Genomic DNA, 22,224 nt, shown 5'->3' with positions numbered 1-22,224 from the left:
CAGGGGACCTTTTGAAACTTTTTTGAAACTTTTTCTCTAAGATATTTCAGAACACCTAAATATATACACTGCCCAACTTAAATGAGCACACACACATTTGATCTATTTCTCAGTGAATGTTACTGTATTTTTACTAAAACACACACCAAGTGGGGACCTGAAGCTCTGAGTGGCGTTTACCTATCCAACAGGGGACCTTAGCTGGAACACTGAATTTTAATCATAATCTAACTTTATTTAATGTTAAACTTTAGGACAAACTTTGGCCACACTAATATATTTTTTGTTTAAAGATGAAGATTTAAACCTTTACTTATTATTGAATATTCTGATAGAAACATTTAATGCTAAATAAGTTCTACCTGCAAATATTTTAGGCTTGACATTGAAAGTAATACATGTAATAGATATAAAGCATACAAATAAAACATACAAAAAATATATTTTTTATAATTTGCCCAATTTCGGAATGTTTATAAAAAAATCTCTCAAGTATTTTTACAGTGTACGTTTTAAGGCAATTACTGTGTTTTTTTTATTTTTATAATTAATATATATTCAGTCTTTTTACAGTTTTTACAGTTACTTTTTATGTTTTAAGGCAATAACTGTTTTCTTTTTCAATAATTATCAACACTGTTCTTACAGAGATATTGAAAAAGGGAACTATTAGTAAATATAAAGTCATCCAAACATGTGCCGCTCAATACTAAAGGCTGATTTATACTTTCTCCTGGCGCAGCATCGTGAACCTCTGCTGACAGCGTGCGCAACATACAGACGAGCCTTTTATGACGCGTCCGCTGTTGACATATTCTTTACAATGTCAGGTGGTTGTCAAAAGAAAACCCCCGGAAAATCAGACAGATAAATAGAGAAGTCATTAATAATCATATATATTTATCATAAATGTCGTTCAAGATTTTTTTTTAATTATTGTTATTTTAAACAATTTTTATAATCATTTAAGATTTTTTTATTTTCAAACTTTGTTGCATCACTTGCTTTTGTGTTTATATCTCTGACAGTTCTACCTAAAGTTTATTAACATATTAATGACAACAGAACATGGGTTGCTATATAAACATATAAGTTTATCATGGCAAGAATACAAGCAAAAAATATATGAAAAATACACAAATTCAAACAAAAAGTTACCTTAGGGCTATTACTTATTATTTTACTTGTATTTAAACTGTTTATATTTATTTGGTCATAAATGCATAACACATTACTCTGTATAATATAAACATTTTCACAATTCGTAAATTAACTGTTTAAGTTAAATGTGCAATTTTCACAATATTGACTCAAACTCTTCGTACAAATATGTAGTTTAACCCTGAAAATGTAGATAACACATAAACATCAAAACACTTCAAAACTTGTTTTTAGTCAGCGTCTAAACAAAAGTAAATTACATCTGAAGGTTTTTCACGTGGCCAATAACAGTAGCTGTCAAATCTATCTACATACGAATCATTGCACAAAAATAAAAATCGTTCAAGTCATACTTCAATTAAATAAGCAAATATATATTTAAAGGTTTGTATTTTATTTGACAAAGTATATAGTACTCTGCAGTGTTTGTGTGTGTATGTGTGTTATATTTACTATGAGTGTTACATAATACATACTATTTTACAAACATTTCTGCCTGATGATTCAAAATAGGAGACAAAGCTTTTTTTTACCTTGCTAAATTATAAAGCAAACACAAGCATGCTGACTCTATTTTTTAGATTTAGCCCATTCCACAATACACACATTACTGTCTGGCTGGTTTGTGTCCTCTACTGATATGCTAAAAAGGCAATAATGGTCCAACATTTCTGACCATTATCGCCAGTAAAGCCCAGATAAACAGGCCATTAGTACACTGTAAACTGATTGGTTAAAATTTTTCTTTCTAGTCAAAAGAATAACTTAGTTTAGTGTCATTTTAGTGTTTAATATTTCTTTGCATTTATTTGAAGGAGTTATTTAAAATTTATCACGATTGACTGTATGTAGTATTTTTTTTAAAGAAAAATACATGATTTTGTTTCTAATTACTGGTAAGCTGGTATGTTTTTTATTCTTTTAAGTATTTTTACAGTGTATGTTTTAAGGCAATTGCTGTTTTTTAAATAATTATCAACACTGTTGTTTCAGAGATATTCAACAAGTGAAATATTAGTAAATATGAAGTCATCTGAACATGTGTTGCTCCATACTATCTAAGCTAGGCTGGTTAAGAACGATGTTTCATTTATTCGTCATTTCTCAGCATCACAAACACAACATAAAAATTTTGGAGCTCAAAACTCAATATTTGTTTTACTGCTGAATACTGTTTTTTTTCAAGGGTTTCAAAGGTTTTGTTGTGAAGTGAGGAACTAAATTACCCAGTTGTGTGTAGTGTCAGAATATTTGCATTTTTTAACATTTATTCAAGGAATAGGAATGAAATCTGATTTATTTATAATTTATCCATCACTGTAAAATGCTGGGTTCCACACAACAGAGTTGTGTTGGGAAAACATGAAGGAATTAAGTCAACTTATTAGTCCACATCTCTAGGATGTTTCAAAACACCTAAATATATACACTGTCCAATTTAAATTATTTATATGACACATTATTTATATGACCTAAGGATGTTCAATTTTATGTTGTTTTATTTCCCTGATTGACAACTTACACTTGTTAACCAGTCCTTACCTGTTAGTGACATGTACCTTTGGAATTAAATCTAACCAATATAATGCACAATATTGACATCATGGGTCAATGATTCATTCAGTCATGACCACTAGTAGCTTTTAACTTCATATTAATTAAATTAAATATAATAAATACAATTAAATTCAGTACAACAATGAAACATGTTACCTAAACTGAGATGTGATATGTTTTTTAGGTTTAGGTCCACGGTTTGTGCACAATGCTCTTATGTTGTAAAATCAAAGCCACATATTTGGCTTTTCACATACAAATTTCACATACAAAACACTGTGGAACGTCTGATCAACACTAGAAAAGTCTCTTGAAATCAGTACTGACCCTGATAAAGCAGACATATTCACTCACAGATTCACTTTTCCACTAACAGCCACAGTTCAGCTTCTGGAATTGGTTCGCATGAACATTTTTAAACCATCAAAGTGGATTTTTAATATAATTATCTTTTTAGTTTCATCTGTGTTGTCTTGTATGTCAAATATTGAAATGTTAGCAGTGTCTTCATGAGTGTGAAATTTAGTTTATGATATTGTGACTTTGCTGAGGTATGTGTGTGTTACTGACGCGTCTGAGAGTGTGTCTTCTCTGTATAGAGATGTAAATGAGCAGCGGGGGTCAAGACAGTGGAGGAGGGGGTCAGCAGCAACACAAACTCTGCTAGCCTCTCTTCACTTTAGTCTGCTAGAAATCTCTTAAATTTAACCGTCTTTGTTGAACAAAATGGCAGTGATGCTCAAACAATTACAGCATTAATCAAAAGCTGATGAAGATATATCATAAACTATTTTCCTTTGGTTTCTTTATTTTCATGTTCTCTGTTCTATAGTTGATGATAATCTGAGCTGCGAGCAGATGGAAATTGAAAAAATGTTCATGCCTGAACATTTTTAAACCATCAAAGTGGATTTTTTTTATATAATTACCTTTTTAGTTTTGTCTGTGTTGTCTTTTATATCAAATATTTAAACGTTACTTTAAATAATCAGATCACTATTAATTACTACCACTGACAAAGTCTTTCTGTACTTTCTGCATATGGAACTGTTCTCTGTAGTGTGTGTTGTATACTGAAGCGTCTGAGAGTGTGTCTGCTCTGTATAGAGATGTAGATGAGCAGTGGGGGTTACAGTGGTGTGGTCAGCAGCAACACAAACCTCTAACTCTGTCTCTAACCTCCAACTGTCTGTGTTTCTCAAAATGACAATCATGACAATTCAAAAATAGGAAACAAAAACACTTTTTAACATTTAAAGAAAAAAGTGATGAAGATATATCATAAACACTTTTATTTTTGTTTCTTTGATTGTATGTGCTCTGTTCTATAGTTCAGGATATCTCAAGCCCTGTCTACACAACAACGATTGTTATATTTATTTTTTGATTTTTTGCAGATTTATAAAGTTTTGCATTCATACTAGTATTATTTCAAGAAATGGGAGAACGGGTTAAAATGGTGTAATACCTATAAAGGTGTATACCACACCTATATGCTGGATACAGTAAACTCACAGAAGAGTCATTAACATGCAGAGTACAGACAGAAACAGAAGATGATGGCAAAGACACAACCAAGCACAGAGTTAACACAGCTTTACCATGTTGTTATAGTAGTGTAAATAAACTTAGCAGTGCCTGCAGCACAAACACAGCTCTGTAATCTGTCAATGATTTTGTTTACATAGACATCAGTAATCTAATTATGTTTCTTAATCAGAATAAGGCATTGATATGATTCAGGAGTTTACATGAGTTGATTTTTGAATGCTCCTTTCATGATCCCATTTGACATGTTATAGCACATTGCTGGATTATCATCATTACATCAGCATTAGACGCTAGTTTCCTCCTGCATTTTACACAACAACAAGTTAGTGTTCATCATTGTACCATATGTGATTTTTGGTATTTTGTTAATAATTTTGCGACAAGTTCAACTGCAGTTCATTTCTCACACTATGAGTCCAAACAGCTGATGGCGGATACAAATTCTCCACCATCAGGCCACCTCTGCCATTTCAGTCACTAACTTTTCATTCATGGCCCATGACAAACTAACTTCAGTCAAGACACTTCATAAAGTCCATTTCTTCCAGAGTTACAGGTTTTTACTCTGTAAGCCATTGTTCAAAAAGTTCGTTTCAGGACAGCACCAGTGTTGTGTAAACCATAGCTCGAAATGACATTAATCCTTATTTATCCATTTTAAATAAGTTTAATTCCAAATGTACATTTCTAATCATGTCACTAACAGGTAAGGACTGGTTAACAAGTGTAAGTTTTCAATCAGGAAAATAAAACAAAATAAACATTATTATTTCATTTCTGTTTGTTAACCAGTCTTTAGCTGAAAATGTAATTTGAATTAAATTAAATTAAAATGGATATGTGTCTGTGACAGGTTTTGCAGGGGTATAGTTGTAAATAAATGATAAACAGCAGCATAAAGAACATGAGGATTCACAGATTATCAAAAGTCACATGATAGTAAAATCGTCTGACTTTAGTAATCTTTGTTGCCATTTTTGTGCTGAAGCACAACTATTCTGTGATTTAGTGTATCTTGCTACTCTGTCTGCTTGTTTTACTCTATAAGGTGTAGCATACACATCACACCATTTTAACCAGTTTCCCCATTTCCATCTGCTCGCAGCCCTTGAAACAATGCTTGTATGAATGCAAAAAAAACCCAAAACAATTATTGCTGTGGACAGGGCCTGAGATCTCAGATTATCATCAACTATAGAACAGAGAACATGAAAATAAAGAAACCAAAGGAAAATAGTTTATGATATATCTTCATCAGCTTTTGATTAATGCTGTAATTGTTTGAGCATCACTGCCATTTTGTTCAACAAAGACGGTTAAATTTAAGAGATTTCTAGCAGACTAAAGTGAAGAGAGGCTAGCAGAGTTTGTGTTGCTGCTGACCCCCTCCTCCACTGTCTTGACCCCCGCTGCTCATTTACATCTCTATACAGAGAAGACACACTCTCAGACGCGTCAGTAACACACACATACCTCAGCAAAGTCACAATATCATAAACTAAATTTCACACTCATGAAAACACTGCTAACATTTCAATATTTGACATACAAGACAACACAGATGAAACTAAAAAGATAATTATATTAAAAATCCACTTTGATGGTTTAAAAATGTTCATGCGAACCAATTCCAGAAGCTGAACTGTGGCTGTTAGTGGAAAAGTGAATCTGTGAGTGAATATGTCTGCTTTATCAGGGTCAGTACTGATTTCAAGAGACTTTTCTAGTGTTGATCAGACGTTCCACAGTGTTTTGTTGCTGTTGCAATATGTGGCTTTGATTTTACAACATAAGAGCATTGTGCACAAACCGTGGACCTAAACCTAAAAAACATATCACATCTCAGTTTAGGTAACATGTTTCATTGTTGTACTGCATTTAATTGTATTTATTATATTTAATTTAATTAATATGAAGTTAAAAGCTACTAGTGGTCATGACTGAATGAATCATTGACCCATGATGTCAATATTGTGCATTATATTGGTTAGATTTAATTCCAAAGGTACATGTCACTAACAGGTAAGGACTGGTTAACAAGTGTAAGTTGTCAATCAGGGAAATAAAACAACATAAAATTGAACATCCTTAGGTCATATAAATAATGTGAGCCAGCTGCACATTTCCAAGTCAACAAATATCTGTGACATTATCGCGGTGTTTGCCAGGGTTCACTTTGGGTGCACGCGACATGCTTTCGGCTGGCAGAGCACACAATTTTTTTTACAGACTCAAGCGAACAGTTCGTGCAGCGCTGCATTTAATTGTATTTTTTTTCAAAATTAATTAAATTAACTTTATTGCCAACATGGTTGTTTCAGAGTTCACTGCTACATGCACAGACCTGTTGCTGTTTATGACTTTCTGCTGTTTAAAACTTTCTTATTCATTTTATTTTAATATTATTTTGCATTATTATTTAAAAAATGTTTTATTTCATTATTAGTTACAGCTGCCTAAAAACGTTTAGTTGTTAAAAGCACTTATTGCACATTTTGACTTGTTGGATTGCAAGTTGCACACACAATGGAAATGCTCTTCAAAGTGATAAACTGTCAAGCTGAGTTTACCTGCAAAATAGCATAAGCTCACTAATAGAGCACCCCAGACCAGCCCCCCAACCCCACCCGTCCCCACCCCCCTTGCAGTAGTGCAATTCCACCCTCAGTGATAAGTGGCTCCAGGCTACAGGTTGACAACAATAAAATCAATAACATTAAATAATACTATATTTTTTTCTGTAATACTTTTTAAATAAGTTGCTTTCACTTTCTGTAAATTTAAAATCACAATAAACATATATAGTTTGGTAAAGGAAAAAAGGTGGTATTAAAGGTAAAATAAAGAAATTTGTAAAATTTTAAAGTGGCTAAAACCAAAGTCATAACAAGGCATTCAATAACTGAGAGGCCCAAGCAGAATAGACTTTGTTGCTTGAAAAGTTTAGACATGCATCTAAAACAAGCTAATATCAATTATTTGACACACTGATGCTCCATTTACATAGACTATTACAGTTATGATTCAACACTGATAGTCCACATCACAAGCTCTCAGGGATATAGAGCATGATACCCTTGAGTCAAATTCCTCTTAATCGAAATTATTCTGTTGTGCACAAAGTATTTAACTGCTTTCCAATCTCTTCCATTATCCTTTAAAATTGTATTTTTGTTTAAGCATTTTTCACAGTCCACTTTTCCAGGAGCCTTCATTTCTTTAAAGTTGCTCTTGAAATAGAGTTCTATGACTTTCCTCTCTGTTTCTGACCAGGGCTTTTTGGGTTTTCCTAATAAAGAAGGAGAGGAGAAAGAAATTTAGTTGGTTATTAAATATACGAAGAAATGAATAAGTAAAATGTAATGTCAGTATTACAGAGTTATACAAGTTGAAAACACAAAAGACATCTTTCAATTGTAAAAAGAAATGCTTAGAACTTCCGTATTTTAGTGTATAGAATCACATACGTTTTTGACTGAAGGACAATAGTGGATTACTCATATGTCCAATCACCTCATGAGAGGCTGCAGCCTTTCCAGAGTCGAGATCCCTAATTTCAGAAAGATCTTTCTCTTTGTCAGCATTTTCTGAAACATGGAGAAGCAACCCTTAATTAAAATTGCACACTAAATTATAGCCATATTGCATTTAAGTATATAATTCCTAACTCAATATTAGTAATAATTATATTAAAAAATGACAACTTAAAACTTACCGCCTCTGCTTGTCTGTTTTTTAGAATTACCATCCTCTGAGTCTGAGCTGGAGCCCTCTTCAGCTGAAATGATTAAATATTATTTATAATATATTAAATTGACAAAGTTTTACCAAGTGTGCAGCATTTCCCTTGTTTATAAAGCACAATACACAGAAATCATTTACTTACAGTTTATGTTAGGTGTTATGTCCTCCAAAGATTGTCCTTTATATTTGCTTATTCCACTTTGCAAGGCAAAAAGAATTCTGCTGACTTTTGCCATTTGCAACGTTTCTTCAGGGAGTCTATAAAACTCCCTATGGACATAGATGTCATGTCCCATAAATGTGGCAAGCTGGTCAAGTTCATGTGTTTTTAAGTTGAGTAACTGAGAAACTGTAGCCACATGTTTTCTCAATTTAGTAGAAGTGATGTTCTCTGGATGTTTAGCCCCACAGCTTTTAGCGTATCGCTTTAAGCTGTCACATCCACGCATGTTCTCTAGTGATCCATAATTGGGACGGGCAAATATGTAAGGGTTAGCTTGAGAAATCCCAGCATCTTCTCTTGTTTTGATTAGAAGTTCTACTGATTCCTTTACATTTGCTGGTAATAATATTGGAACTTTCCGACCCCTCTTTCCTCTTATTTCTATTCTGGTGAGATTCTCACATAATTTCTTCTCAAACGGTGATAGACTCTCCAAAATATCATCCTGTATGTTGATGTGGTTTCTCTGCAGATATGTTTTGACCTCCATTCTAGAAACTTCTCCTTCACGACGCCGATTAAACAAAATTAACTGTGAAAGAGTGACTTGGGAGAGATCACTCCATGAGCTTTTGGATGGATGGTCATTGAGTTCTTGTTTGTTGACCTCCTCAAGATACTTTAAATGCTTTTGAAGCTTCCTGATGTCTTCTGCTAGAGGTAGAATTTGTGCACTATTCCATTTTTTCTGGTATAGTGTTTTTAGTGCATTTGATGACACATGGATTGTCCATTCCAGTTCAATAAGCTTATTAAAGTGCTCTGCTCGTCCCTTTAAAGCTTCATCTTCGTGGCGTAAAGCCTCCCCTTGCAAAATTTGTGCCACTTTAATAAGAGAATGTCGTAGTTTAAGTGCTGTTGATGGAACTGAAAATCTATTTGTTGATCCGTCAAATCCGGTCATCTTTTTCACAGCTTCAAGTACTGTGTTAAACTTTGCTGGGTTGATCAAGTCCTTCAAAGTAACAATGTCCTTGTCAATGGATCTTGCCACAAGAAGTAGTCTGGCAAGTTCCCTCATCTTATTTCTGATGTCAGCGCGGTATCGTCCAACTTCACCATTCTTTAGGAACATTCTTTCACCTAATGACAAAATTAATGTGTCTGATTTTACCACCTGGGTTACAGCATCATATGTCATGTCTCCAATAATCTTTTGAAGTCCAGCTGAAATTGTTGAGTCCATGGGCAACAGCAGGGAACAGCTTGCCTGAACCTTCCGCCTCACCAGAATATTCTCTTTTTTTTGTAACTTGCAACGTTTATGATGCCTCCAGAGGTCAGTTTTGACATACATACCAAAGCAAAACTTGCAAGGCAGGTAGTCAGTTGCTACTGACACATTCAAAGCTTGCCTTTTTGGTATGATCTCCCCTTTTCCTGTGGATAGGACTGCACTATTATGGTGGAAATTTCCCAGGTTCCGTACTTTAGTTAATAAAAGATTTCGCATGCTTGAGCCTTGCTTATGTGACAATGCCTTTGCAACTTCAACTTCTCCATGATGTTTTTGTTTGAGATGTCTTGTTATTTTTGCATATGGCTTTTCACAGTAAAGGCAGACATTCTTTTTGTCGTAGATCCGTTGGCATGGTTTGTTTGAGGACGTTTTCACCTTAATCATATGTTGATTTTGACAATCATTAGCACTTTCATCCATTTCTGTCATTGTCTTCTTAAGTGGTTTACCACGGATGGCTTTTTGTGCTTCTATTTTCCCTTGTACTTCTTTTGTTTCGCTTACTTCTTCTTCATCATTATCCTCTTTTTCTTCCTCTTCTTCTTCTTCACCCTCCTCTTTTTCTCCCTCTTCTTCTTCTTCCAACATTTCCACGAAAAGGGAAAGCTGTTGATCCATGTTGTTCTGAAATTCATAAACATTTGCATGTAATTACTTTGCAACAGTCTCTGCGTTATTCCAAATCAATGGTTATGTAAATAAACACTTAATTACCATTTCACATTTAGAGCATTCCTCTTCATTGTTGGATAATGATGATTCCGTCACATCATCGCAAACATTCTCTGAGATGTCTATCTCATTGTGTTGTTGAGGCAAGGAATTATCCATATTGGCTATTTCCTGTAAAACAAGTGTAAGAAATACGTAACTCTTGATTTAGTCCTGCTGTCATGTTTTCACTTAGAAAGTCAAATAAAGAAACTAAATAAATTACATAGAAACTATAACTTAGAAACATAAAATAAATAGAAACTATATACATTTACCATGACCTCTGTGGATGAGGTCTTTATGAAACTTTATGAAATAAATAGCTTTATGAAATAAATTGCTCACATTATATAACTGCAAATTTACATACATGTCTCCATGGGCAGTCAGGATCTCCATAGTCAAAGACAATTTCTTCTCCTGCAGGGATTTTTGTAGTTGCAAACGCACATAAATGTGGTCTTTTTTCACCATCACATATCTGTTGTTCACAAACAAACAAACACACACACGCACAAATAATCATCATATAAGTAGTCATGTATTGTGTATGAATATATATATATATATAAAATACATTATAGCTGTTTGGCTTGATGATATGAAACTGTAGGTATAAATTAATACAAGTAAATAATACAAAGATGGACTTACTATTTTAATTTTGCTGTTCGGCTTAATGTGATCATCGTTAATGAATCGTCCAAGTCGTTCTGTGTCTTTACTGCCATCAACACTGTGTGAATATAATTGTTGACAAAATGATTGTAAGTTTAAAGCAAACATACAAACTATATATAGATATATATATATGAACAATTCATCTTATCATAGAACAATCATCTTACCAATATAAATGTCCCTGGTAGGAGTAGAAGTACAGAAACGCGGCATCTTCAGCTGAGTACTCTTTAAACAGAGCCTCTCCTTCAGATCCAGTTATGTGTCTTCCAGCATACTCAAGCAGGAATTCTCCTGGCTCAATGTCTTTGCAGGCAATTACTCCATAACCTAATAAATAGAGTATAAGTGATTATAACCCTGTGCGACACAAATATATATATATATATATATATATATATATATATATATATATATATATATATATATATATATATAAACAGCAAACAAAATGTGTTCACCTTTTAGATGTTGTTATTAGAGTCCTCCAATTCACAAATAAATGTGTTTTTGCATTTGCAACATTTTAGGAAGTTTTTAGGGAAATGTTTTTTTGTCTGAACAAATGCAAACAACATCCTTACAGGTGGTACTGCTTATGAAGCCCATAACTGTATAGCTTATATGTGACCCTGGACCACAAACCAACCTTATGTTGCATGGGTATATTTTTGGCAAAAACCAAAATTGCATCGCATGGGTTAAAATAATAGATTTGACTTTATTCCCAAAAATCAATAAAACATTAAGTTATTTTCCATTGACAATTTCTTACCATAAATACATCAAAACTGAATTCATGACTAGTAATATGCATTGCTAAGAGGTAAACCAAGTTTTAGAGCTAAGTTTTAAACCACTTTTAAAATAGAGTAAACTTTTTCTCAATATTTAGATTTTTTGCTCCCTCAGATTTCTGAAGTAATTGTTTTTCTGACAAATAATGTCCTGTTTCAACAAACCATAAATCAATGCAAAGCTAATTTATTCTTATTTTTCAGAAAAATGTATACAATTGACACTTATGACTGGTTTTCTGTAAGGTCGCAATGATATGGTTTTGTGTAAGTCATATTGTTGTGAAAAAGTAAAATAGTTTATATAAAAGGTTCATACTGTATTTACAAGTGTGATTAAGTAAATGCTTATCTGTGTAGCCATATTCAGTAAAAATAGTCTACATTGTGTATGTCTAGATTTACAATGTATGTGACATCATAATACAGGAGCATTCTGGCTGGTGCAGTCTAAACAGGAAAAACACTAATTGTATAGAAATAATTTGAAAGAAAATCAATCCCAATCATACTTTAATGTTTTAAAGATTTCACACATTCCACATCCACACACTAATGTCTTTTTATATGTGTTAATCAAATTCGTTGTTAGATGGGATTTACAGTCTTACAGTGCTGGAGGCAGAATCTTGAATGATAACTTACCTTTCTCTTGACTTATAACTTTTTTCTGAAAGATGTCTTTATCTGTTCCAGAAGCAATAAATTCCAAAGCTTCCTTTTCCGCACAGACTCTTCTAGGTCTCATATTCCTATGAAATATGTTAAAACATATTTAGGGTACAGTGCATTTGACCATATTGATATATTTTCTTTTACCTGTTTTCCGATTTACTTTTATTAAAAGGTGCTATATAAATAAAGCTTTACTTACATTACTGACTTACAAAAAAAATTATAATAAAAAATTAGTATATAGTAAAAATTCACCAAAGCACTACATTGCATTTTTAACAAACATTTTATCATGTTAGCATTTAGATATTATTATAATATAAATTGAGAATGTGCAACTTACCTTTTCTGTCTTAAATGACAAAGTTGGATGAAATATGGCCTCAGTAGACTTTTCTTTGTATGGTCTATTTAGTAGGTTGAAAAATCTCCAATGTAGTAATCTACAAGCAGTTTTGTCCTCCAAAGTTGTTATTTGTTACTTAGCAAAAAAGTTAATGGAGGTTCTGTTAAGTACCCAGAATATATATTCACACAAACCGACCCAGCTACTGTATCTGGATCATGATTGGATAAGACTCAAATAGCCCCATTAATGTTGGTATAGTCATGCAAATTTCAGTAGGAACGAATGGGGGTTCAAAACATTGGTAACTGGTTAGTTTTAATTTGACTAATCTTATAAAATGTTAAACTGGCAATAAATAATTAAAAAAATGCATTTGTCATATTTTTCATAAATAAATGGTAAATATCCATTTTTCATTTCCTAAAAATGCCATCTCAGTGTGGAAAGAAGGCCAAAACAAATATGTGTTTTTAAACAAAAAATATATTAGTGTGGCCAAAGTTTGTCCTAAAGTTTAACATTAAATAAAGTTAGATTATGATTAAAAATTCAGTGTTCCAGCTAAGGTCCCCTGTTGGATAGGTAAACGCCGCTCAGAGCTTTAGGTCCCCACTTGGTGTGTGTTTTAGTAAAAATGCAGTAACATTCACTGAGAAATAGATCAAATGTGTGTGTGCTCATTTAAATTGGACAGTGTATATATTTAGGTGTTTTGAAACATCCTAGAGATGTGGACTAATAAGTTGACTTAATTCCTTCATGTTTTCCCAACACAACTCTGTTGTGTGGAACCCAGCATTTTACAGTGATGGATAAATTGTAAATAAATCAGATTTCATTCCTATTCCTTGAATAAATGTTAAAAAATGCAAATATTCTGACACTACACACAACTGGGTAATTTAGTTCCTCACTTCACAACAAAACCTTTGAAACCCTTGAAAAAAAACAGTATTCAGCAGTAAAACAAATATTGAGTTTTGAGCTCCAAAATCTTTATGTTGTGTTTGTGATGCTGAGAAATGACGAATAAATGAAACATCGTTCTTAACCAGCCTAGCTTAGATAGTATGGAGCAACACATGTTCAGATGACTTCATATTTACTAATATTTCACTTGTTGAATATCTCTGAAACAACAGTGTTGATAATTATTTAAAAAACAGCAATTGCCTTAAAACATACACTGTAAAAATACTTAAAAGAATAAAAAACATACCAGCTTACCAGTAATTAGAAACAAAATCATGTATTTTTCTTTAAAAAAAAATACTACATACAGTCAATCGTGATAAATTTTAAATAACTCCTTCAAATAAATGCAAAGAAATATTAAACACTAAAATGACACTAAACTAAATTATTCTTTTGACTAGAAAGAAAAATTTTAACCAATCAGTTTACAGTGTACTAATGGCCTGTTTATCTGGGCTTTACTGGCGATAATGGTCAGAAATGTTGGACCATTATTGCCTTTTTAGCATATCAGTAGAGGACACAAACCAGCCAGACAGTAATGTGTGTATTGTGGAATGGGCTAAATCTAAAAAATAGAGTCAGCATGCTTGTGTTTGCTTTATAATTTAGCAAGGTAAAAAAAAGCTTTGTCTCCTATTTTGAATCATCAGGCAGAAATGTTTGTAAAATAGTATGTATTATGTAACACTCATAGTAAATATAACACACATACACACACAAACACTGCAGAGTACTATATACTTTGTCAAATAAAATACAAACCTTTAAATATATATTTGCTTATTTAATTGAAGTATGACTTGAACGATTTTTATTTTTGTGCAATGATTCGTATGTAGATAGATTTGACAGCTACTGTTATTGGCCACGTGAAAAACCTTCAGATGTAATTTACTTTTGTTTAGACGCTGACTAAAAACAAGTTTTGAAGTGTTTTGATGTTTATGTGTTATCTACATTTTCAGGGTTAAACTACATATTTGTACGAAGAGTTTGAGTCAATATTGTGAAAATTGCACATTTAACTTAAACAGTTAATTTACGAATTGTGAAAATGTTTATATTATACAGAGTAATGTGTTATGCATTTATGACCAAATAAATATAAACAGTTTAAATACAAGTAAAATAATAAGTAATAGCCCTAAGGTAACTTTTTGTTTGAATTTGTGTATTTTTCATATATTTTTTGCTTGTATTCTTGCCATGATAAACTTATATGTTTATATAGCAACCCATGTTCTGTTGTCATTAATATGTTAATAAACTTTAGGTAGAACTGTCAGAGATATAAACACAAAAGCAAGTGATGCAACAAAGTTTGAAAATAAAAAAATCTTAAATGATTATAAAAATTGTTTAAAATAACAATAATTAAAAAAAAATCTTGAACGACATTTATGATAAATATATATGATTATTAATGACTTCTCTATTTATCTGTCTGATTTTCCGGGGGTTTTCTTTTGACAACCACCTGACATTGTAAAGAATATGTCAACAGCGGACGCGTCATAAAAGGCTCGTCTGTATGTTGCGCACGCTGTCAGCAGAGGTTCACGATGCTGCGCCAGGAGAAAGTATAAATCAGCCTTTAGTATTGAGCGGCACATGTTTGGATGACTTTATATTTACTAATAGTTCCCTTTTTCAATATCTCTGTAAGAACAGTGTTGATAATTATTGAAAAAGAAAACAGTTATTGCCTTAAAACATAAAAAGTAACTGTAAAAACTGTAAAAAGACTGAATATATATTAATTATAAAAATAAAAAAAACACAGTAATTGCCTTAAAACGTACACTGTAAAAATACTTGAGAGATTTTTTTATAAACATTCCGAAATTGGGCAAATTATAAAAAATATATTTTTTGTATGTTTTATTTGTATGCTTTATATCTATTACATGTATTACTTTCAATGTCAAGCCTAAAATATTTGCAGGTAGAACTTATTTAGCATTAAATGTTTCTATCAGAATATTTAATAATAAGAAAAGGTTTAAATCTTCATCTTTAAACAAAAAATATATTAGTGTGGCCAAAGTTTGTCCTAAAGTTTAACATTAAATAAAGTTAGATTATGATTAAAATTCAGTGTTCCAGCTAAGGTCCCCTGTTGGATAGGTAAACGCCACTCAGAGCTTCAGGTCCCCACTTGGTGTGTGTTTTAGTAAAAATACAGTAACATTCACTGAGAAATAGATCAAATGTGTGTGTGCTCATTTAAATTGGGCAGTGTATATATTTAGGTGTTCTGAAATATCTTAGAGAAAAAGTTTCAAAAAAGTTTCAAAAGGTCCCCTGTTGGATAGGTAAACGCCGCTCAGAGCTTCAGGTCCCCACTTGGTGTGTGTTTTAGTAAAAATACAGTAACATTCACTGAGAAATAGATCAAATGTGTGTGTGCTCATTTAAGTTGGGCAGTGTATATATTTAGGTGTTCTGAAATATCTTAGAGATTTGGCCAAAGTTCTGGATTGAGTTTTTGTCAGTTTGTTCTGTTTCTTCATGTATTTCCAGACAGACTGGAGCATGACCAAACTGACATTAATCTAAAGCAGATGTTTTTGATGATGTTCATTGGCAGCTTTATTATGAAAGCAGTTTCCACAGTCCACACTGCAACACGAAAATGCCGTTGTCATATTTTTCATAAATAAATGGTAAATATCCATTTTTCATTTCCTAAAAATGCCATCTCAGTGTGGAAAGAAGGCCGAAACAAATATGTGTTTTAAACAAAAAATATATTAGTGTGGCCAAAGTTTGTCCTAAAGTTTAACATTAAATAAAGTTAGATTATGATTAAAAATTCAGTGTTCCAGCTAAGGTCCCCTGTTGGATAGGTAAACGCCGCTCAGTGCTTCAGGTCCCCACTTGGTGTGTGTTTTAGTAAAAATGCAGTAACATTCACTGAGAAATAGATCAAATGTGTGTGTGCTCATTTAAATTGGACAGTGTATATATTTAGGTGTTTTGAAACATCCTAGAGATGTGGACTAATAAGTTGACTTAATTCCTTCATGTTTTCCCAACACAACTCTGTTGTGTGGAACCCAGCATTTTACAGTGATGGATAAATTATAAATAAATCAGATTTCATTCCTATTCCTTGAATAAATGTTAAAAAATGCAAATATTCTGACACTACACACAACTGGGTAATTTAGTTCCTCACTTCACAACAAAACCTTTGAAACCCTTGAAAAAAAACAGTATTCAGCAGTAAAACAAATATTGAGTTTTGAGCTCCAAAATCTTTATGTTGTGTTTGTGATGCTGAGAAATGACGAATAAATGAAACATCGTTCTTAACCAGCCTAGCTTAGATAGTATGGAGCAACACATGTTCAGATGACTTCATATTTACTAATATTTCACTTGTTGAATATCTCTGAAACAACAGTGTTGATAATTATTTAAAAAACAGCAATTGCCTTAAAACATACACTGTAAAAATACTTAAAAGAATAAAAAACATACCAGCTTACCAGTAATTAGAAACAAAATCATGTATTTTTCTTTAAAAAAAGAAAAGAAAAAGAAAATACTACATACATCAGTCAATCGTGATAAATTGTAAATAACTCAGACTTTATTCTTATACTTCAAATAAATATAAAAAATTTAATTATTTTGACATTAACCACTAAAATGAAACTGAACACAGTTGGGTAATTTAGTTTCTCACTTCACAACAAAACCTCTGAAACCTGATCAAAAAAAAAACTATTATTTATTTAGCATTTAATGTTTCTTTCAGAATATTTAATAATAAGTAAAGGTTTAATTCTTCAAAAGTTATCATTTAAATAAAGTTAATTAAAGTTAAAAGTTTCAAAAGGTCCCCTGTTGGATAGGTAAACGCCGCTCAGTGCTTCAGGTCCCCACTTGGTGTGTGTTTTAGTAAAAATACAGTAACATTCACTGAGAAATAGATCAAATGTGTGTGTGCTCATTTAAGTTGGGCAGTGTATATATTTAGGTGTTCTGAAATATCTTAGAGAAAAAGTTTCAAAAAAGTTTCAAAAGGTCCCCTGTTGGATAGGTAAACGCCGCTCAGAGCTTCAGGTCCCCACTTGGTGTGTGTTTTAGTAAAAATACAGTAACATTCACTGAGAAATAGATCAAATGTGTGTGTGCTCATTTAAGTTGGGCAGTGTATATATTTAGGTGTTCTGAAATATCTTAGAGATTTGGCCAAAGTTCTGGATTGAGTTTTTGTCAGTTTGTTCTGTTTCTTCATGTATTTCCAGACAGACTGGAGCATGACCAAACTGACATTAATCTAAAGCAGATGTTTTTGATGATGTTCATTGGCAGCTTTATTATGAAAGCAGTTTCCACAGTCCACACTGCAACACGAAAATGCCGTTGTCATATTTTTCATAAATAAATGGTAAATATCCATTTTTCATTTCCTAAAAATGCCATCTCAGTGTGGAAAGAAGGCCGAAACAAATATGTGTTTTAAACGAAAAATATATTAGTGTGGCCAAAGTTTGTCCTAAAGTTTAACATTAAATAAAGTTAGATTATGATTAAAAATTCAGTGTTCCAGCTAAGGTCCCCTGTTGGATAGGTAAACGCCGCTCAGAGCTTCAGGTCCCCACTTGGCATGAGTTTTTATAAAATTTGCATATTGTGAATTTAAAGAACAAACCACTGTAATACAATGACTTGCCTAATTAACCTAATTACCCTAGTTAAGCCTTTAAAAGTCACTTTAAGCTGAATACTTGTGTCTTGAAAAACATCTAGTCAAATATTATGTGCTGTCATCATGGCAAAGATAAAAGAAATCAGTTATTAGAAATTAGTTACTAAAACTATTATGTTTAGAAATGTGGTGAAAACAATATACAGGGTGGCTAAAAATTCTGACTACAACTGTATATACATATATAATTATTTTAATTTCAAGTCTAAAATGCAGTCAACATCTGGTTGATCAACCAACAAGTGGATCAAAACTTTTCTTCAAAATTGTCCTAAAGCTATTGAATAAATATACTTTTATGATCCACTTCAAATGTTGACTTCTGTATTTGCAGGTAAAACTAAATTATTTAACATATAAAGTTACTATTAGAATATTTAATAATATATAAATGTTAAAAGTTTTAAAAAGGTTTTAGAGTTTAGCATTAAATAATGTCAGATTGTGAGTTAATGTCTGTGTTCCAGCAGTCTCTAAAGGATAGGTAGACACACTCAGAGCTTCAGGTCCCCACTTGGTGTGTGTTTTAGTAAAAATACAGGAGTGCATATTGTCAATATTCACTAAGATGTTGATTAAATGTGTGTACTCATTTAAATTGAGCAGTATATATATATATATATATATATATATATATATATATATATATATATATATATATATATATATATATATATATATATATATATATACTGATATATATGCACATATATAACAAACAATTTATGCAGATTAAACTCAATTATTTAGGTTTTAATGTCACTATTACAATATTTAATAATATATAAATGTTTAAAATGTTAGAGTTAAGCATGTAAATAAAGTCAGATTGTGAGTTTAGAGTCTGTGTTCCAGCAGTCTGTGTGTTTCACACTCAGTGTCTCTGCAGTCTATGAAGGTCCCCTGCTGGATAGGTAGATGTCGCCCAGAGCTTCAGGTCCCCACTTGGCATGTGTTTTAAAAAAAAATTAAAATACTTATTTTCAGTTATATTATGAAAAAAGACCATAAAAGAAAATTTTGTATGTGATTTTTATTTTATTAAAATGAGCAGAAACCCTGGTCCCCTCTTGGCCTGTATAGAGCGACGGTCCCCTCTTGGTAGCATAGACGTGTATGTGTGTGTGTGTGTGTGTGTGTGTGTGTGTGTGTGTGTGTGTGTGTGTGTGTGTGTGTGTGTGTGTGTGTGTGTGTGTGTGTGTGTGTGTGTGTGTGTGTGTGTGTGTGTGTGTGTGTGTGTGTGAGAGAGAGAGAGAGTGTGTATTTACAGTAGGTGTTTCCTAGTGAGTTGTGGTTGGAAAGGCATCCACTATGTAAAACATATTCTGGAATAGTTGGCAGTTCATTCCGCTGTAGCAACTTCTGAAAATAGAAACTAAGCTGAAGGAAAAATAATGAATGATTCCAAATGATCAAAATAAAGCGAGCTGTCAACAGTATTGTTGGAAGAATCGTGTAATAATTGCAATCTTTAGTGATCAATTCAATGAATGTTGCCTTGATCAAATAGCCTTTTGCTTAATGCGCATTGCAATTAAATTCAGTGATGACAGAAATGCTTAATTCTGGCAGGACTGCCTGTTTTTCTGTTCGTTATGGAAATTCCACTTTTTAGTCTGTGAAAATTAATGAAAGTTGACATTTGGAGTGGGAACCTTGAGTTTTATTAGTTTTGTTGCATGTCAGGATTTTAAAGTAAATTCGACTGCCCACTATATTTGTATTTTTTTTGCAGTCAAGCCCAGAATAATTTATATCAAGATTGGTATATTTCAACTGACACAAGAAGCAGCCTTTAAATGGGAATATTACTTATTAATATCAGTCATAAAGGTTATGTTAGGGCTAATCAAAATAATCAATGTTTAAGTGGTCAGCTTACTGAATATGCCTTATTTTGTTCATGACAGTTCAGGTAGTTTCCTCTATTTAAAGTCAACAATACTGTTTTGTGGAACTGACTGAAGTGAACAAGTTCTTTTTTTTTTCTTAGCTAGCAGTTTGCTGATCTAGTGTGCAGCCAGACCTTCAGAGTTCAGAGTCAGACTGACTCTGGACTCCATAACAGATTTCACCCAGAAGCCATCTGACTGATTGTGAAGCAAACAGTTGCAACTCATTCAATGCCGTGTCATGTTTACGGTCATTAAAACATTGACGTCACAACAACAACACTCCAGCAAGCTGCCTGCATGCAATTCCAAAAAAAAAAAAAAAATAGAAGAGTTCTTCTCAAAGCTATAGTTTTCATGTTTCAAATGTCACTGTGTAAAGAAATATTGAATGCCAATATGCATTTGAGCTCCTGTCAATATACCATTGTTGTTTTGGCTATACAGTATGTGCACACATCCCTATAGTACAGTGGCAGAGAGAGCTTAACATGCTGCATTTTAAGCAAACACATGCAATTACAAAAATACACCAGCAAATTAAGAAAAGATCTTCATCAGATTGATAGCACATTTTGCAATCCTCACGATGCAAACACATTAAGAAAATGCACTGCATTTTCCCACAATGGAAATGTTACAAGGGGACTCAAAACATGATGGACGCTGCTGTTTAGGTTATGATTATTTAGGCTAATAAAATACAAAAGACAAAATCTGTTAAAATAAACAAACAAAAAAAAAAACTCACCTTTCAAAGATCACCTAAAGCTAGTCACGATAAATAAACATTTCACAGCAGCGTCCATCATATTTTAGAGTCCCCTTAAAACATTTCTGTTGTGTTCTGTTCTTTTTGCAAGTGTTGTGAGAAAATGCAGCACATTTTTTTTATTTGTTTGCGTTGCGGGAAAATGTATTGCGTTTTTTATGTGTATGCGTTGTGAGGATTTGCAGCAAGTGTGCTTTCAGAGATGATGATTTTTTTCTAAATTTGCTGGTGTTTTTTTTTTTTTTTGTAATCGCATGGGTTTTCTTAAATTGCAGCTTGTGTAGCTCTCTCGGCCATTGTACTATGGACAAATGTTGATATGCATAGGGCTGGGCCGATAAACAATATTATATCGAATCACAATAAATATTCATGTAAGAAACAACGATGAGCTCTGGACGTTTTTGTTCTTTATTGATCTAAGAGCCAATCACACAGCAGAAATGTGCAATGGGAATCTAAAAGTGTGTGAAATTTTGGCCACTAAAATTTAACGGCTGAAAATATGCCATTTAATGGACCCTCTAATTTTTGTGGCTTTAATCATTGTTGGTGTACTCTTTTAAATCTGGAAGCATTAACTACTTACATCAAAATATATATAGTTCTCGTTCGACATGGAAGATAATTATCAAGATCGGAATGTTAATGCCCCCCTTGTACTTGTTTTTATAATCAACACGTAGATAAAAACAGGATCATAAAGTAATCAAATGGTTTATATTTTAGACATTCTCTGCTTTCTCTGTAGCCTCCATTAAAAATATTATTTGCAGTGAAATGGTTGTTGTGAAGTATGAAATTTGAAAAAAACAAAAACAAAAACTTCACACAGCATTTAATGTCCCTGTAAAATCAAATTTGCAAGACCCCTACCCTAAACCAAACCGTCACAGTAGTATGAGCATTTACTATTTACCTAAGTGGGCGGTACAAGGTCCACTTCGGATTGGACCTGGTTATTGTGATTCAGACTGCGACAAAGACATCTTGCATTTTTTAGGTGACCAATTAATCTATGCAAGTTCATCCACTGACAAAAAAGTTTGTTTTGGTACTATTCAGTGAAAATCTGACCATTTGCTTCTGTGTTTAAAGTTACGGTCCTTATCTGTTGATGTCAGTTTAACAATATTCTTAACCACGGCCCTTACCGTTAGGCTACAA

General features: G+C 32.6%; 2 protein-coding genes across 4 annotated transcripts in view; one reads left to right on the top strand and one right to left on the bottom strand.

Annotated features, from left to right (window-relative positions):
• Positions 1-22,224, top strand: part of fam110b (family with sequence similarity 110 member B) — a 108,021-nt gene that overhangs the window by 21,680 nt on the left and 64,117 nt on the right.
• On the bottom strand, positions 4,300-12,842 carry LOC141378053 (uncharacterized). Of its 2 annotated transcripts, none has more exons than XM_073925100.1 (10): positions 12,687-12,842; positions 12,314-12,420; positions 11,039-11,201; positions 10,845-10,926; positions 10,561-10,671; positions 10,191-10,319; positions 8,156-10,100; positions 7,985-8,047; positions 7,737-7,856; positions 4,300-7,558 (listed from the first exon to the last, which is right to left on the bottom strand). In XM_073925100.1, the coding sequence occupies exons 2-10, from the start codon at positions 12,414-12,416 to the stop codon at positions 7,323-7,325; spliced, it is 2,952 nt and encodes a 983-aa protein (XP_073781201.1). In that variant the 5' UTR covers positions 12,417-12,420; positions 12,687-12,842; the 3' UTR covers positions 4,300-7,322. The 2 variants fall into 2 exon arrangements, with proteins under 2 accessions (XP_073781201.1, XP_073781211.1); XM_073925110.1 differs by having other exon boundaries at positions 7,072-7,558; positions 7,783-7,856.

The sequence above is a fragment of the Danio rerio genome, chromosome 2 (assembly GCF_049306965.1).
Source record: "Danio rerio strain Tuebingen ecotype United States chromosome 2, GRCz12tu, whole genome shotgun sequence".
In the NCBI taxonomy this organism is placed as follows: Eukaryota; Metazoa; Chordata; class Actinopteri; order Cypriniformes; family Danionidae; genus Danio; species Danio rerio.
Note: the sequence above shows the minus strand (reverse complement) of the source record. Positions and strands in the feature narration are given on the sequence as shown.

Bases quoted from the DNA above. Each gene is read 5' to 3' on its own strand.
- LOC141378053 (XM_073925100.1), bottom strand. From the start codon at position 12,416: ATGAGACCTAGAAGAGTCTGTGCGGAAAAGGAAGCTTTGGAATTTATT. The intron at 10,101-10,190 runs GTAATTAAGTGT...TATGAATTTCAG, and splicing joins AATGCTCTAAATGTGAAATG to AACAACATGGATCAACAGCT. The intron at 8,048-8,155 runs GTAAGTAAATGA...TAATCATTTCAG, and splicing joins CATAACACCTAACATAAACT to CTGAAGAGGGCTCCAGCTCA.